The sequence below is a fragment of the Phalacrocorax carbo genome, chromosome 10 (genome assembly GCF_963921805.1).
Source record: "Phalacrocorax carbo chromosome 10, bPhaCar2.1, whole genome shotgun sequence".
Taxonomy (NCBI): Eukaryota; Metazoa; Chordata; class Aves; order Suliformes; family Phalacrocoracidae; genus Phalacrocorax; species Phalacrocorax carbo.
Genome location: NC_087522.1, coordinates 835,330 through 855,606, shown reverse-complemented (window position 1 = coordinate 855,606; position 20,277 = coordinate 835,330). Strand labels below are relative to the sequence as shown.

Sequence of the window (20,277 nt, the reverse complement as noted above, 5' to 3'; positions counted from 1 at the left end):
GGCTGGGCATTAGGGGAAGGTCCTTCCCCCCGAGGGTGGTGGAGCCCTGGCACAGGCTCCCCAGGGAGGCGTCACGGCACCAGCCCGGCGATGTTCCAGAAGCACTTGGCCAAGGCCCTCAGAGACATGGTGTGAATTTGGGGTGTCCTGTGCAGGGACAGGAGCTGGACTCGATGGTCCCTGTGGGTCCCTTCCAGCTCAGGGCATTCTGTGATTCTATGAACTAAAACTCTCAATCAAGAGCTTTTGGTGTTTGTGTTTCCTGGGTTTCGCTGCAGCACCTTTGCAGGGAGGCTGACGTGTCGGTACAGTTTAATGTAGGTACTCGTCGCCTGCTGCCATGCCGTAGCTGACTGCTCCCAGAGAGGTGTGAAGACATGCGAATTCACTTGGGTCCCCTCCAGCTCAGGACACCCTGTGATCCTGATTCCAGCTGTGCTGCAGGACCCAGGTGCAGCAGGATGCTCTGGGCAGCAGCTGCAGGGGGTTTCCTTCCTTCCCAGGGGGGATGGTTGCATGATTAGCACCTGCTTATTGGGCCCTTGGGTGAGGGTGCTCCTGGTGCTGGGGGCTGCTGGGGGTGGGGCAGGGTCACTCGCGCAGCCTGAGAGGAAGAGGGGTCCCTAGGCTCGCCGCGGGGCTCTGTGCTGCCCCAGCAGGGAGCTGAGCTCCTGCAGGCCCTTCTCGGTGCTGCTGTGAGCAGGAGGGAGCAAACCTTGGAGCTCCTGCACGGTGTCACGGTCTGTCAAGCACTGTTGCCCACATGGGTACAGGTGACGAACAGAACAACTGTGGCATGTCCTGCTTTGCAACGTTTGCTTGCTTTTTCCCAGGGAGATGGGTCTTTTCCCCCTTCCCAATGTTCATAGGAGGCTGTGCTTTGGAAGAGTTAGAGTCAAAAGTGACCCTAGCAGCTACCTGCATCTGGAAGAAGGTCCTTAGTCAGGTATTACTGAGCCAAACTGCCTCCTGTATGAATAAACAACAAACTGGAAAGGAAGGAGCTTACTGTAAGACACTATCTAGCTCTGAAGTTTGCTGCTACCTCCACTACCGCTGTAGCTGCGACAGCTCGTGCCTGTAATGCAAAGGGGGAGCCGGCCCCGGTGCCTTTCGTGGCTACGGCAGTGTTTTTCTCTAGGTCTCTCTGTCGCTGTTGCAGGTGGGGCAAGTGCAGTGCAATGAGTGTGGTTATTTGATGCTGGGCTAGAGGGGCGATGGGGACAAGCAAGGGTTTGCTCCGAGCACCTCGCCCTCGTGCGTTCGAGAAGGGGCTCCGAGGGAGAGCAAACCCGGCTCGCTCCCCTGCGGTCTCCAAAGGACTCTCCAGGAGTGGCACTGTCTGGAGACGCCCGAGGTGCCAGCCTTTTTGGTCACCTTGCTGGCTAATGCTACTGAGAGGTATTTTCACCATGCACCCGCTTGCACCCCCGGCTCCCCAAAGCCTGCTCCCAAGCCAGGCCTAGCAGCACTGTGCAGCACAAGCCCAGCTCTGCAGAGGCGCCCAGGGCGTTTGGCAGCGCAGGGACATCCCATAATCTCTCGGGATGGCTGCATGGAAGTAACCTGCATAGGGCTGATTGAAAAAGAAAAAAAGGCAGTTACTAAAAAATATATCTTTATTTCTTCAGTTTATCAGCTATTTAAATAATCCAGTTAAAATATGTTTTATTGCACATAAAAGAACCTTTATGGATTCTCACCGTCCTATATATAAAATAAGTTTATATAAAGAAAGGAAAAGAGAGACTTCTTACACTTACGCACGCACGCGCTCTCAATCGCTCCTGCTCTACAGAAACCCTAAGCAGCCAACCCGGTGCGGGCTATGCTCGTCCTCAACGTCTGTACGGCGTGCTCTAGGCAGCTAAGCCTCGGCTAGGGTAGGAGGAAGTCATGTGCAGGCCTGGGGGCAAGGGGAAGGGCGCTGGCTCCGCAGCTGGGTGCCCCGGAGGCTCCCCACAAGCGCTCCGCGGCCGTGCGGGCGCAGAGAGCAGCCTCCGGCCGGCCCGAGCAGCAGGAGGGTCCGGTGCAGCAGCACGGCCGGCGCGAGGGGGCAGAACGCAGGGTGCCGATGCAGCACGGCGGGACGGAGCGGGTGTAAGCAAGGCGGGCAGCTGAGCGGTGCGGCAGATGTATCCTCTGGCCGCCTCCCTTCAGGGCTGTGAGCGGAGCCCGGGGCAGCTCCGGCCATCGCTGCAGCCCCGTGTGGCTCCGTCCCCTCCCTGGGCACCGCCGGGGCTGTGAACTGGGTGGCCACAGAGGGAAGTCCATGCCTGGGGTTGAGCAGGAAGAGAGCAGCCAGCTCCCTTTGAGGCTTCTGGGAAGTCACGTGTGGCCAAGGCCAGGCACTGCTTAACGAGCTCCTCTGAGGTGCTGTTTAATGGCCAGCTTGAGTGATGTAAAATGAATCGAGCTTGTAGAGTATGCCATTCATCACTGCAAGCTGAATTAGATTTCATGCCCTTCTCAGATGTTTCTTTCGGGATGACTTAAGTTCTCCTACTCAAGCCATGTAATAACTTGCCCTACAAGGACGCCTGTGACTATCCTAACTTTTAATCTCAGAATAGAGATCCTCAGGACACCTTTGGAATCAGGTTCCTAAAGAAAATTCAGCTTCAGAGCTTTCCTTTTAAGCAATCTGTGCTCTTCCCAAGCCTCTGTCATGCCCCTTCCTACAAATGTCATGCTGCATTCCTGAAAGCCCTGGGTTTTTCCCACAAGTCAAGCCGCACAGCCGAGAGCAATTAGTGTTAATACTCAATGTGGCATCAATCTTCTGCTGTGGAGTAATTCCTGCCCACTTACAATGGGGTGTGTGCAGTCGGTTGCTAATGTATGCCTCTGTCTGGCAAGACATCCCAGCTCAGTGCCACATCCTGCTCCAGCCATCTCCTGCAATGATTAACTTGAGAATTGATGTTGCCTGAAGTTCCTAACGTCTCAGAGCCCTTGGCTTTTGTGTCTGAGCTTTGCTCAGAGAAGCTTTGACTGCAAGTTCAACCCCTGAATAAGGGTCTGACCCAACAGCCCTTCAGTGCTCATTTGGATATGTGCCTTTCACCCCTGAACACACGGGTCCAGCACCCACCTCTTTTTTTGGCACCTGGATGGGTGGATAAATAAGCGTCAGTGCTGCCCAGCCTCTAGCGTATCGGGCAGCTGCTCTGTGAACGCAGTCTCTAGCCGCAAAGTGCTGTAATTGGGGGGGGGAGTCCTGGGCAAGGGGCTGTCCTGGGGCAGCGGCAGGCGGAGGGCGGTGTTGAAGGTGGGCAGGTCCTCATCGATGCAGACCGGGTTATCGTGGCCCTGCCTCTCCAGATCACTGGCCTGCGGTGCCTTCCCCAGCTGGTCCCTTTTTCGGTCGTTCCACCATTTCTTTGCCTTTTGCCACTGGCGCCGCATTACGATGGAAAGCGAATCGATGAAGAAGACCTCGACGATCTCAATGACGCAAACGACCGAGCAGCTCATCCAAAGGCCCAGCTGGCCTCCGAAGTTGGAAAGAAGAATGACGAGCTGCAAGAGAAGAGAGCACGAGGTTATCGGCTCCTGCGGGCGCCGGACACGTGTCCACAGCACTGTTACGGTGTGTGGGGAGGCTGCACCGAGCTGGGGCACCCAGGGTCTGCTGTGAGCAGACTACCGAACGCGGTGGGCCCTTCCTCTGCCGCCTGCGTTATCCCTCCCGCTCCGCTTCAGCGGGAGCTCAGCGCTGCGCTTACTGCAGGCAGCCCACAGGCTATCCCGGTGCAGGGCTTGGGACTGGACAGTCTGAGAAGGGCTGCAGAGGGCAGGACCGGGCGCCCTGGGGTGCATCATCCGTGGGCGGTTTCCTGCCCTTGCCTGGATGGGACCACTCCCCTGGCAGGACGAAAACATCCAGCCTGTCTGGGAGGAAGAGCTGCATCCTCCTGGTACTGAGCAGGAACCGCTGTGCTCACTTACTGTGTTGGCAGGATTCTCTGAAATGAATCTCTCGTTCAGGTCTTTGTAAAACACCATGAGGTTTGCGAGGTCCGTCCTGAGAGGAGAAACAGGGGGAGGCTGAGGGTTTAGTAAAACAATAACATGAAACATACTGAAAAACTATGCAAATAACCAGTTGGACCAGTAGGGCTGGGCCGCTCTAAGGGAGCTTTTTCCCCAATTGCCATCATTAGGGCAGCTGAGATTATATCTGAGCTTGAGGTGCAAGCTGGAAACATATACATGGAAACTTACTTGTTTAGCTTCTTGTTGATTTTTTGCCCTTTGTCCCAAGAGAGAACTCGAAGCATCCAGTCCTGGAAAAAAAAGACAGAAAATACTGCTATAGCTGTGTGTGCTTGTGTAGAAACCCCCTGGAAAGGGAGCTCATGCTCTGTGCCTCCTCAGACCAGCCTGGGTGCCAGAATTGAATGGCTGTGACAGGCCAGCTGTCCCTGAGGGGATCTCCTGGCCCACAAGCCAGATTTTAGTTTAATGGTGAACTGCTGGAGGGGAAGCCCTGACCTGGACCCTACAGACTGAGCCTCTGGGAGGAGCATCATTGAAGTGCTAACAAATACCCCAGGGGCCCCCTGCTTCCTGCTGAACCTCTGGGTTTATTTAATGCCTTGCTGTGCCATGCTGCTGTCATCCGGCGTGCAATTAGGAACTGACCTCTGACACGGTGGATGGCCACTGGGCGATGCTGGTGGTGAGCGCCCACTCCTTGAAGCTGGAGAGAGACACAGGCTGTCAATGGTGAGCTCGAACTCCCACGCAGAATTTTACCTCTGGTTGTGGGCAGGACTTACCTGCAGGCATCTTTGCAGATTTGCTGGCAGCCCAGCTGCTCCTTCACGAACTTCTCGTGCAGTCTGTAGTAGCAGTACACTGCAAGGGAGCAGGGCACGTGCATGAGAAGCCAGAAAGAAACGCAATGATCTTTTGCTACCTGTGCTGGAGTGGCACTTCTGGGGTGTAGGTGGCCTTTGTGGCCATCACCTACGTGGTGGGGATAAAAAAAATCTGCCCTATAAATATTGCAAAATACTCTGAGAAGTGGTTGTCACTTGCTATAAGGCACGAACAATTGCCTCACCCGGTCGAGTCCTCCACTCGACACTTCTGTGGTGTGTGGAAATGAGAAGCAATTAGGGCAACTGTGAGAAACAAGTCAATCTAAACGAGAGAGGCGGCTTCAGGCTCTGCAGCATGGGGCTTTAAGTGGGCTAAGGCAGATTCGCCTCTTCCCGGTGCACTGTGTGACTGGGGATGGTGCTGCGGAGGGATGCGGCTGCGGGCAGCTGAGGCAGGAGGTGTTTGAACACTTACTCCAGTTGGGGTTTTTCTTGTAGTTGCAGTACTCTGCTCCAGCAGGTAAGGGCTGCGCGTACTGGGCACAGCCGCACGAGTCCACCATGGCCTTCTGAAAGCAGGAGTGGAGGCAAATCTAGGGGAGATAAAGCAAGAGCTGGTATCTCAGAAGCACAGGCCGCTGCGCTTCCGCGGCGCCAAGCTCCAGGCTCGCAGGCACGTCAAACCATCCTCTGTTTGTGATAGTAGCAATAAGATGGGCACCCATTTCCCTGGGCCTTCAGGCTCTGTTGCTAGTGAATATAAATACAAGCAGAAAGTGCCATGGAGGGCTTAGGCTCTAGTGCAAGAAAGAATATAATCCTCTCTGAGGGGGCATCTCTATGATTGCCCCCACTTCCCATACAGCCATCAAAAGCTCGAGTGTTGCAGCTGCTCTTCCCACAGCCAAGGAGAAGGTTTTTGGTCTGCCATGGCGCGTGGTCCATGAATCAACATCTAGGTGTGGGATGTGACTCACTAGTGAAAATGTTCACAGCTTTGACCAAATTGTGTTGGTGCATGTTTGGAGACCTGGTTGTAAGGATTAATAGGGCAGTAGAGTCAGTGTTTTGTGCTAAAACACTTAATCAGTTGGAACGCGCAGGAACTGAACTCTTCTTCTTGAAATCCCAGTCGTCAAGCCTTTTGGTCCCAGTCCCAGCCCTTCTAAGCCCTGAGTTTCAGTGAAATACTGTTACTAAATGCCTGAGATAATGCCGGTGTGATCCTACCTGGCAATACATCACAGCAGATTTCAGTATAATGCCCTGTAAAATAAAAATCCAGCCTAGGCACAGGCTTTGCAGTAGGCAGCAGCTAATATAATTATGATTCTTCAAGTGGAGAGTGCAAGAACAACTGACACTCTCCAAGAGGACCCAATTACAGAAACCATGCAAAATTAGTGGAAACTTACTCTGTAAACAAACATCCTGCTATCTGGATGCTGATTAGATGGTATCTGTTATTCTTGGAGTCCTAAAGGTCACAATTTCTGGCTTCAAGGCTTACTAAGCTGCAACATTTACTTGGCCAATATTTTCCAGTCTCACATTGCTTGAAAATTGCCTAACGAGCTAATGTTCTCTCTTTATCTAACCAAGCGCCTAAGGGAACTTCAAACATGAACCACTTAGAATAAAACTTGGATTTTTAAAAAGTGCTGTGGTATTTTACATCAGTGGTTAAAAGCAGTGACGCTGCGCCTGGACTGTTCACCATCTCAGATCCTGAACTACAGAATATTGTAAAGCTTATGAGGGTAGTTTTCAAGCAACTGATAAAAACAAATGTAACAGATTTACCTGGAGCGAGTAGCTCTTGTTATAGAGATTTTCTACTGGTATGTCAGCACCAGTCTCTGTACAGTCACTGTAGGGTTTGCTCAGCTTGCGGGACCGAGTCTGAGAACCAGAAAAGAACAGATCTTGGTTTTTGGAGTTCACAGAGAACCCGAAGGATTTAGTGGCAGTTCATCACAATGCTGAAACTGTCAGTGATGGGGCAGGTTCGAACAGCACGTTTACCTCTTGCCATCTCAAATGACTTGTCAATCATTTGTCAAAACAAGGAGGGGTTTTTTGTTTGTAATGTCCGTTTCCCAAAACACTGCTCTGGCTGGATCATCTGCTGTCTGTGCTGAAAACCTCTGCAGGAATGCAGAGATGATATAATCTTAACGGTGAGGATTTTTCAAAGCGCAGTAATTCATATCTACGTTTTCTCTCATTGCAAAGTCCTAGAGGCTATGCATCGTTTATCCTGGATGTGTGTTTGCGTTTTGAGGGAAGGGAGGTTGTTGGTTTTGTTTTCTGTGAAGACCCAACCAGGCTGCTCCTGGTCTGTGGGTAAAACAGCACTTCAGGCTCCGCTAATGCTCAACAGCACCCCTCTCTGTAGCTCCTTCAGGACTCTTTCCAGGGACTGCTTTGACCCTTCCTAGCCGATGAACGCTAACACCTTTTCCTGTTCTGCAGTCTCTGCCTGGAGAAAAGCGCTCTGCAATGCCACGAGCTGTGCCTGCAAGGTCTGCTGAAACCAGGGCCGGGAGCCCTCAAACTCACCAGACCTGACTCAGGGTGCTGCCTCTGCTTCCTGCAGACTGCCCTACCTCGCTCAGCCCTTAAACCCTTGCTATCTTTCTGCAGTAATTATCCACTTTATAACAAAGTGGCCTGAAACGACAAGAAATATTATGCATTTAAGAATCCATTCACCCATCTTTCACTACAGAGTTTAAAATTAGGGGCTGATCCGACAAAGGACCAATTTAGTAGGAACCTGAGGAACGCCTGCTTACCTTGGAGGCCCTGGCTACAGATCTACAGGTTACTGAGGTCAAACCTGAGAGCGAGCATTACCACTTCTGTCTGCAGCAACAGAAGACTACGGGCATGTACGGGGCAAGCCAGCTCTTTCAGAGAGATGCTCAAATCTCTCTTTGGAGAGAACAGAGAATTATGCAATTTCAACATTAGAGATGTATTACTTCGGAAAACTGAATGAAACCAGCTTTTTTAACTTCTGCAGACAATCTAATGCCTGCCTCAGTCTGCCGCCGTACCTTCTAACAGATGATACATCCTTTGTATAGAATTTTTTTTGTCACGGCTTATACCTCTACAAAAGCTTACTTGTTCATTCAGGTACAGAAATAATTTCCAAACTAAATATTTAACTAAAGCACTGAAACTCCTGCCAAGCAATGCCTTGTTTGCATTCCAAACATCTTGGAATATTTTTGGAGGCCAGGGTGGGGGGAGTCCTGGTACACAGCCGAAATGCATGAGCGATAACCTAGACACTGACGTTTGCATTTGGGAAAGAGCGATTGCCACGCTCAGGCCTCTAGTGAGCAGCGTTGTGTGTGGCACAGGTCCGCTGGGTCCTCCTTTGTGTATTTGGACATGGCTACAAGGACTGATCCGGCACCTTGGTGGTGCAGCCCTGCCCTGACGGCTGTGACTCCCCCTCGGCAGGCTCTCTGGAGTCTTCCTTGACTGGCAGTACAGTGATTGCCAGCTTTTGTTTTGGGTCCAGAAATTGCGTCCAGCTTCTGTTTCGGCTGGTACAGTAGGATGCAATCAGGTCACTTCCTCATGCCAAATCTTTTAAACATAGCCAGCGAGATGTGTTCAGTCTTGTTTTTTATACTATATGCAACAGTCCAAATCTACTGTGCCAGGAAAAAAATTACATTAAATATTGAGACTCTGCCGGCACTGACTTTTTCCTGTATGGTGTAATAGTTACAAAACAAGTATTCTTGTGAGACTTTGCCTCCGTTACACCGTTCTGCTTCCGATACCTTATGTTCACTTTTTGTTTGTTAGGTAGCATCTACCCCCGCTTGGCTACACCGAGCAGTGGCTGCCACAGCTTTCCAGACAGCTGGAAGATAGTTAACTATTTGCACGTTTTAAAACCATCAGGCCTGTTTTTAATCCCTTTTCTAATGCGTGGACTATCTAGATCTGGCACACCCAGCCAGGACAGATAAGCCGTCTGGTTGCTGCTTTTGACCCAGCCATCAGTGAAGAAAGGGCAGAACTAAAATGCTCACTTCACAGCCCATCCAGATGAAAGGGGAAAGTCTGGCTTGCCTGATGGCACTGCTTTCACTTCCCTACCACGGAAAGAAGCCCCTTGGGTCAAATGCTTTGTCTGCACTATACTAATTGGGGAAATTTGGAGCTGCAGCCCTCCTTGCGCTTACTGACTGCAACGGCAAGATGCTTTGCTAAGCTGGAAAAGGCAGAGTCGCTGCCCATGAGGTTTTCTTTACGGCTGGGATAGCAAGAAACCCAGAAAACAAGACTTGCGCCCACAAAACAGTTAAACGGGTTGCGCTGCAGTCATCGCTACAGACCTGACCCTAACGTGGGTTACCCACAGCTCGAGCTCGTTCTCTTCCTCCCCTGGAACCTGCATGGGATGCAAACTTGGCTGCTTATTGCTAAAGGGAAACGGGGCACTTGACAACACGTTTCTGTGGTTGTGGGTTTTGCGGTGAAAACAAAACAAAACAAAATCCCCTGGAAAGCCAAGGGTTGGATAAAAGGGAGAACCAACAAAATCCCAGTAGCTGTTTGGTTTATAAAGACCCAATTTTCCAACAGCTTCTGCGCAAAGGACAACTTTGTTCAGAAAAGTGCTATCACAGGATTTTCCTCAGGGCACTTCAGCTGTTCAAGTGTGAGGTGCTAGATGCCTTCCAGCTACTGGCTACGTTCAAGCACGGTTCAAGCATTGTACCAGTTCATATTTAAATCTGTTTCAAAGAAATGGTGCCATGCACCTGGAAACAAGGTCGCTGTCACTCACAAAGTGCATCCCTATGGAGGTGGCCGCTGCAGTCTCAATTTCTGTGCCAATGTCTTCAATGAAGGGATATTCGTTTTGGTCATGGACGATGATCTTGGCTCCCGTGGATGTCACCAGGAAGGGGTTGTAGTCTGCTTCATCTATATACAGAACGACCTGCAATCCTGAAGGACAGAGACAAGGCAAGAGCAGAGTTACACCAGAAGCCAGAGCCATTTTTTCTGGTCAGGGAGGGCAGCACAGCTTACTTAATATTATCTCGCCTTAAGTAGAACTGTAACAACCAAGCAAAGCCTTTGCAGCGCTAGGCTGAGACCCCTGCAGCAAGCAACGTCCCTCCGCTGCCCCAAGTACAGCAAACAAATAATGTCTCCATAGAACGTGGCTGAGACCTACTTTAAAAAGTTATATAACCGGGAAGCAGTGATTTCAGATGGAAAACATTAGTGATGCAATGATATTATCTTTGTATTCTCTGCAATAGTCTGCACTAGTTCAAACAAGCATTTCCCCAATCAGCTTGCACATCTAGAGCCAACACATCAATCACCCTCCAGTAGGATCCAGTTCGCTGGACCGCTTGTTATCTAATAGTTCCTCTGCAAACTCAGTTTCCGTACCGTACTCGCTGCCTCCCGTGGAGGTGCTCAGGACCGTCCCGTTTTCCCCACTGTTGAAGGTATAGCAATTGCCATGCAGGGGGTGATGGAAACGAGTGAAGTGCCTGAAAGAAATCAAATATCGTTACATTGCCCTCTGCAGTTTTAACTGCCTGTGGGAGAAAATCAGCAGATTTGGGCTTTTTGTTTTGGCAGAGACATAAGACTGGATGTTTCTTTTTTTTTTTTTTGGCAAGCAATTTATTTTGCTGCAAAGTATGGGCTTTTTTCTTAATATCTTGAAACTACATGGAAATATGATCTGGTTTAATAGCACCAGGGAATGAAAAGTTTAGGAGGTTTTCACGAGGGAATGAAGGTTGAGAGGATGGGGGAAGCGGATTTACAGAACCAGCAGGAAGGCGGTGAAGACCTCTTTCATTTGACAGCCAAATGTCTAAAGGAGCATGAATATTAATTTTTCAGAAAAGATGTCACAGCCGCTGTCATGCAGGGGAGGCTGAGGGCACACCCTCGTGATTCAAGCACATTCATGTCTTTCCTGTGAACATCCCCTCCCACTCAAGCAAACGTCTTCCTTCCCAGAGAAGACATTGTGCATTTGCACGATGACAGACGCAAGCAAAATGCTTTCATCAATGAGAGTTCCCGTGTAGCTTGCTTTGTGCGTGGCAGCGGGGAAACGGCTAAACCCGCGTACAAGTGTGCCCCACAGCTGCACAGGGGAACCCTGCCGTTATCCCCAGCACGAAGGGATGACTCTCCTGCTACCAGGGCGCACAAGAATCGCACTGCCACAATCATAAGCAGGTAGATTTGATTCTGCCAAAAATCCATGGGTCTATCTGAAGTGTGGACAGCAAAACACTAAGACAAATTAATTTAGGGAGCGTAATTAAAGTTCATGCAAGCAAACGTTTGGTTTCATTTAAAAATAGAAACAGTTCCTGCTGGAATACAGCAAATACCAAATATTCAATTCCCATGAATTATGCACTTAGAAATAAGCTGTTAAGCTGGCAGGTATTTTCTGTGCACTGACCTTTTGTCACAAGATAGGCCATCAAAGAAACATGTCAGTAGAAGGTCATCAGCAGAATAACTCAATTTTTCTTTAGTCTCCAGGGGAATTTGTGCCATGATGTTCATGTAATGCAGCTTGTACCATTCTTGGATAGCATTAACACCAGAACTGAACGTATAAAGTGCACACTCGCTGCTGTTGTTTGCGTCGCACTGATAATTACAAAGGGGAAAAAGCATTTCAGGTGAAATGAAATCATGTGTGATACCGTTTCTCTTCCACAGTAATAACAACGTGTGAAGTTATACTAGCGCAAAGGGGACAAAGGGGCATTAAAGGCCTTTCATTCAGGGCTAGGTCTTGTTTCAGGCCTGAAGGACAGGTCACTAAGTCTAAGGAAAGCACTACGTCTATTTGGGTAGACTTCAGGAAGGCATTTCTCTTCCAGAGAGCTGGCGATGAATCTGCAGGCAGCCGTGGAGGCATGGCAGAATGGGCAAAAGAGCAGAGGGAGCTTTATTTCACTATAGAGCCACCTAAGGCAGCAATAAAACTGGCCAGAGGGATACCAACCCAAAACACCCTTTTGCTGCCCCACGTTGAACTTGCTGGCTAAGGAAGAGTGACACTTACCAGCTGAAAGCCAATGATATCATTTGAATCCCCAGAGTTCACTATGGATGAATCCTTGTGAAAGACACTGCCCTCTATTTTCCTCTTCTGGCCACTACGAAGGTCAGTCGCTGTCTTAGACAAGTCTTCAAACTTCAGCAGAGGGATCTGTTTGAAGAAGTCGCTCCCTGTGCTGTTCCACTCATCCACCGACCGGCGCACTTTGGACTTGCCCTCCGAAAATCCGTAGAAAGTCTCCAAAGCTTTTTTTGTCTCTTTGTCCAACTCAGATAAATACTCTTTCATGGAGCTGTACCTGCATCGGAGACAATGTGACAGAAAGTGAATCCCATCTCGCCTCACCGCCGAGCTGCGGTGTCTCCCCTGCGGCACTGCGAGCCTCACTGCTCAGGACAGAACTCTTTGTCGCGGACCCGCACCCATCTCGCTACCACATCAACTTACACCGGTGTGGGCAGGCGCAGCTGTGCCCACGGGGAGGTCTCAGAGCAAGGACCACAAGAAGCAAAGCAGACTGAACTACATGGAAAGCCCTCACAGACTCCCAAGCTCCTTGAAGGCTGTGTTAGCAAGCCCGAGGAGGCAGCGCATGTGGAAACAGTTCTGCGTCTGTGCCAAGAGGCACCGGACAGCTGGATCGCCTGCAGGGGCCGGGGTGGGTAGCTGGCGGCAGCGGAGACATCAACATAAAGTGTAATTTGGCAGGAGAAAAAGTATTGTTGACTGATGGCAAAGCATCCTATAAGGAAAGGAGGAGGCAACAGAGGGGTGACAAACGTTCCCTTTCCATTCTTCGGGAGACACCGTTGTTTGTAATCCCGGAACTTTGGTCCTGGGAAGAAGGGAATTCAGAGAGAACCACGGAGCTAACCAGGGACTTTCTCGAGCAGAAAACTAAATCGACCGAGTCTAGCTCAGCAGGCAGCAAGCGAAGGGCGTGATTACAGTCCACATGTGTCTGAAGAGCATCAGCACAGAGGTGGGTGGGTTACTCGAAGGGCAGCAGAGGGAGAACCCTCGGTCGGGAAAGACAGCGGGGGAGCAGCGGGCCGGGAAGGGGTTTGGTGCTGGGCTGGCGAGGGGGTGAGGAATTCGCCGGGAGCCCGGCTGCAGCCCACCGTCGCCCCGCCGCCAGCACCCCGCGCCTTACTTGTAGGGGTTGATGTTGCAGATGGTGACGGCGGGGAAGGGCAGCTTCTGGAACTGGACGGTGACGGAGACCGAGGCGCTGTAGTAGTTCAAGAGGAGCTCCGCGCACTGCCACAGGATCAGCCCGACGGCGCTGAGGGTCAGCAGGATCCAGATGAACCTGCGGAGGCGGCCCCGCGACACCACGATGCGCCGGCAGCCGTGCGTGTTGGTGTTGAGGCAGTACCACCTCATCAGCTCGCTCAGCGTGGGCGCCTGCGGGCCCCTCACCGGCAGCGTCCTCCTGATCCGCGCCGTGATCTTCTTCCCGGGGGCCATGGCTCCGGCGGCGGCTGCCGAGAGACCGGCCGGGCGCCTGAGGGCGGCGGCGGGGAGGGGGCCCCCCGGCGCCCTCCCCACCGCCTCAGCGCTCCCGACCGCGGACCCGCGACCCGCCCCCCCGCGCCTCTGAGCCGCCAACCCGGCGTTTTCCAAGGGGACGCCGCGCCCCCCGGGGCAGCCCGCGGCTGAACCCTCGCCCCGCTCCGCCTCACCTCGGCCGCCCTCCGGGCCCGGCGGGGCCATGCTGCGCTCCCGGCTCCGGCGCCGCTGCCGATGGCGCGGCGGGCGGCCGCCCCGCCACCTACCCCCGCCGCCCGCCCCGCCCGGCCCGCCCCGGCCCGCCCCGGCCCGCCGCCGCCACCGCCCCCGCTCCGCGGCCCCGCAGCGCCGCCCCACGGCGGCCGCCGGGGCTCGGGCGGGGCCGACAGGTGCGGCGGGGCCGGGCCGGGCCGGCACCCCCGGGCAGGGTCCTGCGGGGCCGCGGGGCTGTGCGTGTCCCCGCGGGAACGGGGCGGGGGCCCGGCCGCCCGCCCCCGCCCCGCCCCCGCCTTGCCCTCGACAAAGATGGCGGCGCCCGGCGCTAAGGTGGCGGTGCGGTCACGTGGCGGCGCGCCCCGCCCCGCCCGCTGCATGGCGGCGCCGTGAGGCGGCGAGCCGCGGCGGTGCGGCCGGGCCCGGCGGGATGCGGCGGCCGGCGGGCTGAGCGGCCGGGGATGCGCGCTGCGCCGCGCAGCCATGTCGCGGGTGAGCGGCCCCGGGCCGGCCGGCAGCGCCAAGGAGAAGCGCTCCTTCAGCAAGCGGCTCTTCCGCGGGCGGGCGGCGGGCGGCGGCGCGGGCTCGGCCCCGGCCCCCGCCGCCGCCCCGTCCCCGTCCCCCTCCGGGCGGTCGCTCGGCGGGTTCATGAGCCGCGTGCTGAAGACCCTCTCCACCCTCTCGCACTACAGCAGCGAGCCCGAGCCCCGCGGCCCGCACGCCCCGCGCCTGCCCCCGCCGCAGGCGGCCGGCGGCCTGGGCAGCTGCTTCCCGCCGGGCCCGCCGCGCAGCCCCGAGCCCCCGCCGCGGCCCGCCGGCGGCCCCGAGGCCGTGCCCGGCGTGGCGGGGCTGCGCAACCACGGCAACACCTGCTTCATGAACGCCATCCTGCAGTGCCTCAGCAACACCGAGCTCTTCGCCGAGTTCCTGGCGCTGGAGCAGTTCCGCGGCGGGCAGCAGCCCCCCGCCGCCCCCGGCCCCGCCGCCGACGGCCCGCCGCCCGCGCCCGGCGAGGTCACCGAGCAGCTGGCGCAGCTGGTGCGGGCGCTCTGGACGCTGGAGTACACCCCGCAGCACAGCCGCGACTTCAAGGTGAGCGGGGCGCCCGCCTCGCCCCTTCGAGGCGGGAAGGCCGAGCGCCAGGCAGCCTCACCGTGCTGGCCTCGTCCGCCCGGGAGCAGCGCGGAACCGGCCCTCAAGCCCGTTCCTCCCGGGCGTGGGGAGGGCACGGCCGCCTGGTGCCCCTCGCCTGGCCGCCGTGCTCGGGGCCAGGCTCCGCGTGCCGCTCCGGAGGCCGGTGGGAGAGGCTTGCTCGGCCCGTGCTGGCGGTGACACCAGAAGGCCCACGTTGCCCTGTGCCACGCTGGCGCCATGGGCCGCTCGGCTGCTCTAGCTGTCGGGGCGCGGCACCGCCTTATCGCTGGTCCGAGCGCTTAAATGGTGCGAGAAGCCCTCTGGCCTCGCCAGCTGTGTGCCGGTAGCTCTGGAGAGCTGCTCCGGCTTCCCGGCATCTTTCAGGAGAAGCAGACCCCCAGCCCAGCTTCCCGGCCTCCCCCGAGCACTTGGGAGTCTGGGCTGGTGTGGGGAATGAGTTGCAGGAGTATGAGATCGTAACTAATTTGTGGTTAATACCATGGCGTTCTTCCTGCTGGAGCCCTCGCACCGCGGTCCGGTCCGACAGCAGCTGTCGCCTGCCCTGCCCCGTGTTTCCTAGTGCTGTGCCCCAGGAATTGTTGTAGCAGAGGGCATGGTCTTTGCACCTACGGTTTAAAAAATTCCCTGCAATGCTTTTGGGTGCAATAAAACACAACTGTTTTGAAAGCGCCCCAGGCCTGACTTGCTTCTGGAAACAGTAAGGATGTTGTGAAGTTTTATTGCAACAGCGATTCCCTGGCATATAAAACTGTTTGGCCATGTGAAAGAATGAGAGGGCAGGTGGTATCTTCCACACCGTTAACCTAGACACCTTTGCTTTAGGGAATTTTTTCTTGCAGAATGAGTTGGGGAGGGGATCGCAGATGAATGAAAATACGGCAAGAACATAGTTCACGCGTTCTCTGGCTCTCTGCCTTCACTTCTTCGGATGGGGTGCGGCAGCAGGTAGAGACCACGGGTGCCAGCATCTGCTCTCCCCCGGTGTCTGTTGGGTGGCAGGATGTCCGAGAGGCTCCTCCGAGCGGTCGGTGGTCTTTGGCACCCTCAGCCATTCGGACTGACGCACGGCCGGCACCTCTTCCCTTTGCTTCCCTTGTGTGTTTCCAGGCGGTTGCGTCCACCCTCGCCGCTGCCGTGGGGGGGGTTCCCTGGGGAGCCTGGCTGTTTGCCTGCGGGTGCCTGGTGCAGGTGGCCGCAGGGGCGCGGGGTAGGGTCCGTGCGCGGCTCCGGTGTTCTCGGAAGCGTGTGCTGACGGAGGAGCGCTTGGGAAGCCGATGCGCTCAGCTGCGGTTTCGGTGCGTCCAGTCCCGGCAGCACCACGGGGCACTTGTCTTTATCGTAATCCTTCACCGCTCCAGAGGCGTTGTGGCAGGAGAAGAAATTGTGGATTTCTACTGAGTAATAGCAGGAATAAAAGGTTGCGAAAGCAGATTTATCTTTTGCCACTGTAACTGATAAAATCGAAGGGGAGAGCAGACCACTTTCTAGGCCAAGATACGCTGTTTATGCAGGCCTGTGGTGGAGGTGCTCAGATAAGAGTGACAGAAGGAGGAAGAGAAACAGGTCTGTAGATTAAATTAAGGGCATGATCCAAGTTTGGCTTTTTACAGTGGAACTTTCGTTGCTTATTTGCAGGCGTCATTAACGGTAAGCGAACGCTTTTCTACTCGTTGATGTAGCAGGAGCCCATCAATCTCCTACCTGCCAGGTCCCCTGGAGGACTTTAAAAAGCATCTTGCTGTGGGGGATCTTGTCCCAGCAGGTCCTTTTTAGTGCTGCACAATGTCAACAGCCTGCGTCTGACTCGGAGGGACTTTGTCATTATGTCAAGTACTCGGCTGTTTCCTTACGGGGGTCAATTACTTTCAGTAGTAAATTAATGCCTCTAAAGACAGTTAAGTAGCCTGAACCTGCTATTAAATTCAGTGTTCCTAATTAAAAATTTTTTCAGCAGCAGATTTGCACAGTTAATCTAAAGATGTAAACAACAGGCTTAGGTTTGAGAAAGGTGAAGATGGTGTTTTCATTCTGGAAACTGCTGCTTTTCCCCAAAACAAGACGAACATCCCCCAAGCTCGTTTTGGGCAGGGGGTGGAACATTCGCTATCTTCATTGCTTTAATTTTTTTAGGGATGAAAAGTGTGTTCAGGAGAGCCGTTTTGCGCTTTCACTCCAACAGTAATGTTTACTTGGTGGTCAAAAAGCTCTTTAGCCAGCATGCTTAGAAATCCATGTGTGTTGGGTTTGGGTGTTTTCCTCCTCTTTTGGCACTGAATATAATTGAGTGAAGACACTTCCTGATTCCTAAATACTTATCTGCAGACGCTAAGCGTATTTTAGGATAAAGGGTAATACTTAGCCTCTTGCTCGTTCGTATATCTGCAGCCTTTTTTCTTGGGGCAGAGGAAATTCTTTACAGGAGACAGTGTCTCTGAGTCCTTGTGGACAGAGGCTTTTGAAGGGGGGTGAGTTTGGAGGTGTTCTTTATTCTTACCTGTTTTTTCTTGGTAGTGTTTTCTCCCTTTTTAGGTTGTTCTGTAAGAAATAACCCATCCCACAGGTTCATGAATCATGTAGGCCTGCTGCTGAAAACAAGGAAGATGCAATTAAAACAAGTGGTTTGTATAAAATGGTTTGTCTTGTAATTGCAGGGCCGAGAGAGCCTTGCAAGAGAGCTAATGCACGGCGAGGGGAGGTGAAGTGTTCACCCGGCCGGCAGCTAGCACATCATCTCTGGTCAGATCTGCTTGAAACACAAGGATCTTTGCCAGTTTCTGCATTTTAAACCTGACGTTTCTGTCTGCCATGAGAAATTTTTTAAAAACAATTTTTTCATCCGGGTCTGCAGCGTGGATCCGTGTGGGGCGCTCTCCAAAGCGTTTGCAATGCCTTATCCTCGGGGCAAGGGTCTGCTGTGGAAAGGGCACCGAGGGAGACTTTGGGAGCTCTTGCTTTCCGTGGTTGAAGTGCAGTGGAAGTTGTGTGTAAAGCTGTGTGCATCCTCTGCTATTCCTGCTACGGAGGCGATCGCCCCCCGGGGCGCGAGCTTCGCTTGCTGCGGGTGCTGGAGGCTGAGCTAGCAGGAGCCAAAGGGCATGGGGAGGTGCGACTTCGAGAGCTGGGCGAGCGGTGGGAAGCTTCTGGCGAGCAGGAGGTCTAGAAGGCCGTAGCAGTAGGAAAAGGTCGGAGAAGGAATTGACTGGGGCCTGGAAGCAGAGGGGTTTGTCTCCTTGGGCAGCAGCCCTGGGGCTGGGAGCTGAAGGGAGCCCTTCCCATGGAGATGATACTGGAGCACCGTGGCGGAGGTGATGGGTGTTGGATTTTGTCTCTGCTTTGGATGGCTTTCCTGTTGGTCCTGTGCTCATCTGCAGTTTGTTTTAACCATCGTTTTTTTTCTGATTGCTCAGTGGTTTTTATTTTCCTGCCTAAACAGAGCTGCTGCTTCTTTCATAACAAGGGTCAATATTGCAGCTTGTGCTTCCTCTTTCCCCTTTGTGGTGGGGTGACAATGGTGACAAACATCTATTGTATAAGCAGTAGCTGTGCTCTGGGCTTGTTGTTTTCCAGGGAGCTGTCCCGTTCTGCCTGCAAAGTTCCTGCAACTGCCGGATAGGGAGGACAGAGCGCCCTTTGTAATGGGGAATAGGGCTGTGACGCTCGGAGGTGATGATGGGGGTCTTAAGCGAGAAGGGGTTTTATTTAAACTAATTGGGCTTGAAAAATCTTATATGCTTACCCAAATCCTCCACCTTTGCCTTCTGATCAGGCATTCTGATCCCTTGTGGATGATGAGGCTGTTTTCCCTTTTGAGACTTTCTTTGTAGCTAAACCAGTTGCACACTGAAGCATGTCGGGTGTTTAACAGACCCCTTGTACACTAGAACTGCATTGATTTATTTTGTTTTGTTTTTGCCCTACAAGATGAAAACTGCCTTATTTTTATGACCTGCAGTGTGTGCAGCAAATACAGCAGAATCATAAGAACTGGACAGAGTTGGATTATCAGAACTAATCTGAACTTGGAAAGAGTCCCTGTTAGTAGAGCAGGGATTACTGTGCCAGGTTAATAGTGCCGCTTCCATTTTTATTTATTTATTTTTAAACCTGTGTTTAGTGTAAGATTTCATAGTAGCTGTGTGTGACTCTTACAGTTCCAAGGTGCTCGTGTTTTGGAAATGCGCTTGGTGTAAATACCGCACTTGGGACAAGCGATCGCCAACTGTGGTCGCTTCAACTGCTCTGAATTATGAAGGGATTTCTGCAGTGTATTGACGCACTCAGTATCTTTACCTCCTGTTGTGGATTAAATGACGGACGGTCTCAGCACGGGGCTGCTTGGTGCAGTTTGGGCGTTGGAAGCCGTCAGTCCTGCGCTCGGAGCTGTTGGCCACGAGCTCTTCCACTCGCTAGAGCCCTTGTGCTTTGCTGACGGGGCCAGTTATATGTGAAACAGGATCCCCTGGATCGCGTTAAGTTATCTTGCTCTCTGGCTAGTGCAGCGATCAGTTATTTTATTCTGGACAGTGTCAACTACTCATTCCTAAAATATTTCTGCAGAGAGCAGGCTGTCCTCTCTTTACACAAAGAGGTGGAAGAATGGGACGTGAAAGAAGAAATGCAAGACCCTCCACCCTGCATTCCCGGTCCCTCGTCTCTCAGCTGCTGGTGTTTCAGTTCCTGTGTTCATCTGAAAGGGCTTCGCGTAGGGCCAGGTAACGAGGGGTCGTGAAGTGCCTCAGTCCAGGTGCTCCCAGTGGTGGCACTGCAATGGGGAGGCTTGTCCTAGAGCTGCTCTGGGATTTGGAATTGACACGCTTTACTTGAAACAAAAAGCGGGTTATAAATTTTCTACATCATTACTGCGACACTGCTTGACATCGTGGGAATGTGCTTCTCTCTTCACTGGGATCACAAAGGTCTTTGGCAGTCTTTCCAAGTTAGACTTTTCTTTTTTAATGTTAATGATCAATAAGATGCAAGTCCGTTATTGTGTGTGTGTAGGGGTTTGGCTTTATTTTACTCTATTATTTATGTATATTTCCTTAAAATTGAAGTGTATTTTTCTTAACACTTTTCCTTTTCACATAAACCCCCTGAGAAGGGTTTCCTGCAGAAAGGTCCTGGCTGCCTTAAAGCAGCTGTCTGATATACCTGTCAAACCCAAAGACTTCTCTGGGGATTTCTGGGTTATACTTCAAACCTGGATCTGAGCAAGCGCAGCAGAAGGCTGGGGGAGCAGAGAGCCGAGCTGCAGAGTCCAGACATTGGACACTGGTTTGAGGGGATTCTGCTGGAGGGGGAAGCAGAAGCGATGCGGCTGGTCATCTCCAGAAGTCCAGGAGATGAGTGGAGGGGAGGGCAAGGGGGAGAGACCCCAATGTGGAGCAGCTCTGCAGCCCTGCTGCAGGATGGTCCTGGGTGCTGGCGGCTGGATGGACCCTCTCCAGGGCTCGAAGGCGATTGCACGTGGTT

The 20,277-nt window shown here is 53.2% G+C and overlaps 2 protein-coding genes across 3 annotated transcripts in view; one reads left to right on the top strand and one right to left on the bottom strand.

Annotated features, from left to right (window-relative positions):
* Window positions 1-1,601: 1,601 nt before the first annotated feature.
* On the bottom strand, window positions 1,602-13,738 carry SCNN1G (sodium channel epithelial 1 subunit gamma). Its single transcript, XM_064461279.1, has 13 exons — window positions 13,611-13,738; window positions 13,079-13,409; window positions 11,929-12,223; window positions 11,314-11,507; window positions 10,272-10,375; window positions 9,652-9,815; window positions 6,633-6,731; window positions 5,305-5,422; window positions 4,785-4,863; window positions 4,648-4,705; window positions 4,228-4,289; window positions 3,952-4,027; window positions 1,602-3,522 (listed from the first exon to the last, which is right to left on the bottom strand). The coding sequence occupies exons 1-13, from the start codon at window positions 13,639-13,641 to the stop codon at window positions 3,133-3,135; spliced, it is 2,001 nt and encodes a 666-aa protein (XP_064317349.1). The 5' UTR covers window positions 13,642-13,738; the 3' UTR covers window positions 1,602-3,132.
* A 261-nt stretch (window positions 13,739-13,999) lies between these two features.
* The window catches only part of USP31 (ubiquitin specific peptidase 31), a 37,281-nt gene continuing 31,003 nt past the window's right edge, over window positions 14,000-20,277 (top strand). For both annotated transcript variants that reach the window (XM_064461278.1, XM_064461277.1), the window contains exon 1: window positions 14,000-14,742. In XM_064461278.1, coding sequence (XP_064317348.1) covers window positions 14,134-14,742 — 609 coding nt within the window. In that variant the 5' untranslated portion in view covers window positions 14,000-14,133. The remainder of the gene's footprint in view (window positions 14,743-20,277) is intronic.